The sequence below is a fragment of the Zerene cesonia genome, chromosome 19 (assembly GCF_012273895.1).
Source record: "Zerene cesonia ecotype Mississippi chromosome 19, Zerene_cesonia_1.1, whole genome shotgun sequence".
Lineage (NCBI taxonomy): Eukaryota > Metazoa > Arthropoda > Insecta > Lepidoptera > Pieridae > Zerene > Zerene cesonia.
In genome coordinates this window covers 10,390,218-10,392,093 of record NC_052120.1, presented here as the reverse complement: position 1 = coordinate 10,392,093, position 1,876 = coordinate 10,390,218, and the positions used below count along the sequence as shown (strand labels likewise).

Sequence of the window (1,876 nt, the reverse complement as noted above, 5' to 3'; positions counted from 1 at the left end):
TAATTTAATAAACTATTGACATATAATCCACAAAATAAACGGCCCGTCATGACCTACTAGATTTCATGATATTTTTTCAATACAAACCTGAAAATAAAATTGTTTCAAAATAGAAGTAAATATTTTTTAAATTATCTGCGCATTCTAAGAAGGTAGGTATTATGTAGGATAAAATTAAAAACAATGCTCGCCTAGGCGCAACCGTTACAGCTAAGATTATAGGCTTATACTAAATTCGAATCCTTTCATTTAATCTATTTTAATCAGCATTATCCTGGTTTATTTAGTGTGTACTATTGTGAAGAAGAAAATAAACACTCATGACATAGAAATACTTAAATGATTCTCCGTTAAATATCTTAATTTTTGGCTTAAATGTTTCGGAAAATATACTTAAAGCCAAGAATTTTATTCTTAAGTCCAAAATATAGGCAGCCTGACAATAACTAAACCTGTTACATAATCTATAACCGAATAATATGACAACATATTAATGCTTTAATATAAACTGAATACCTAGATGTTATTACAGGTTCCTTTTGATATATAGGAACCGTAATTCAAAATAGGCCTAGCCGTGAATAATTTTAGCGTTAAAAATCTGTTTTCGTATATATTTTCATTCTATTAAAACGAAATGTTTTCTAGAAGAAATCTTAGTTATATCAGTATCTATTATACATTTTATTATAGTGACATATGTAGCTAATTGATTGTTATATTCTCCTACAACATGATAATTTAACTCAAATATAATTTGGTGCGGAAAAACAATTCCTGAATTAATTGCGTAAATTAAATTGTTTACAATTACGAATATGTATATATATTGTAAAACAAAAACAAAATTTAATCGTATTTACTATTGTTTAGTTTATGTTTCCTGTCAATTGATTTTTTAGCTGATTAATATGCATTGATAGTGACGAATTTTGTTTTCCGTAATTTATTCCACCAACAGTTTTATATTTGTAGCAATTAAGCTATTATGTGTGTAAATAAGCTTGTAAAAGTATCCAGGAGAGGAAATGAAAGCGAGTAGTAAGTTCGATATCTTTGTTTATTACATCTTTTCCTTAAATCTAATTCAATAAATATACACTTTATATTTACAAACGAAAGCGGAATGCTAAGATGAGTTACACATAATATTGCAATGTTTACCTTCAACTATTCCACAGGCATTAGAACTAAATCACAGATAATTATAATTATAATATTCAGCCTCTTTAGGTTTACTGTCGTGTCAGGACTGTTACGGGTTTGTAGATGTGTGGCGTTAAGGGGTGGTGCGAGGGCGAGGGTAGCTCTGGACTCGACGCGCCGGAGTGCGGAGGTGAGTGTGGCATCATAGGGGGTGATGGGGGTAGCAGCGGCGAGGTCTGAGATAACATTGGAGAACTCTGCAAGGAGCTCTGGAGGAGAGGCGATTGCCCCAAGAAATGACTGGAAGGTAACCTCTCAGAGTACAATCCTGTAGGATACTGCATCGGGTAGTTCATTTCGTTTCTGAATGCAGGGTGAACTGCGCTGGGCGTGACGGGGGGCGTCTTCATTTGCATCGGCGCGTACCGCTGGTACAGCAGCTGGGAGTACAGACCGACTAGTTGTGAGTAGGTTGTTGGCGGATAGCCAGCCGGTAAGGGGCCGCCAGGGAACAGAGGCCGCTTGAAGCAAGCCAGCCGCGACCGGCCGTTGAGAGCTGACCGCCGGCGGAGCTTGCCAGTCGTGCCTCCGATGAACACATCCTCGGCGGAGGCGTCCAACATCCAGTAGTTGCCCTTCCCGGGGTCGTCGTAATGCCGCGGCACTTTAACAAAACACTTATTCAAACTCAGGTTGTGGCGGATGGAGTTCTGCCAGCCCTGCCGGTTCT

General features: G+C 37.7%; 1 protein-coding gene across 1 annotated transcript in view; it reads right to left on the bottom strand.

The window, feature by feature from the left end:
- Window positions 1-1,093: 1,093 nt before the first annotated feature.
- LOC119834379 (fork head domain transcription factor slp2-like) overlaps window positions 1,094-1,876 on the bottom strand; it is a 4,465-nt gene continuing 3,682 nt past the window's right edge. Inside the window, exon 2 of the mRNA XM_038358723.1 lies at window positions 1,094-1,874. Coding sequence (XP_038214651.1) covers window positions 1,236-1,874 — 639 coding nt within the window. The 3' untranslated portion in view covers window positions 1,094-1,235. The remainder of the gene's footprint in view (window positions 1,875-1,876) is intronic.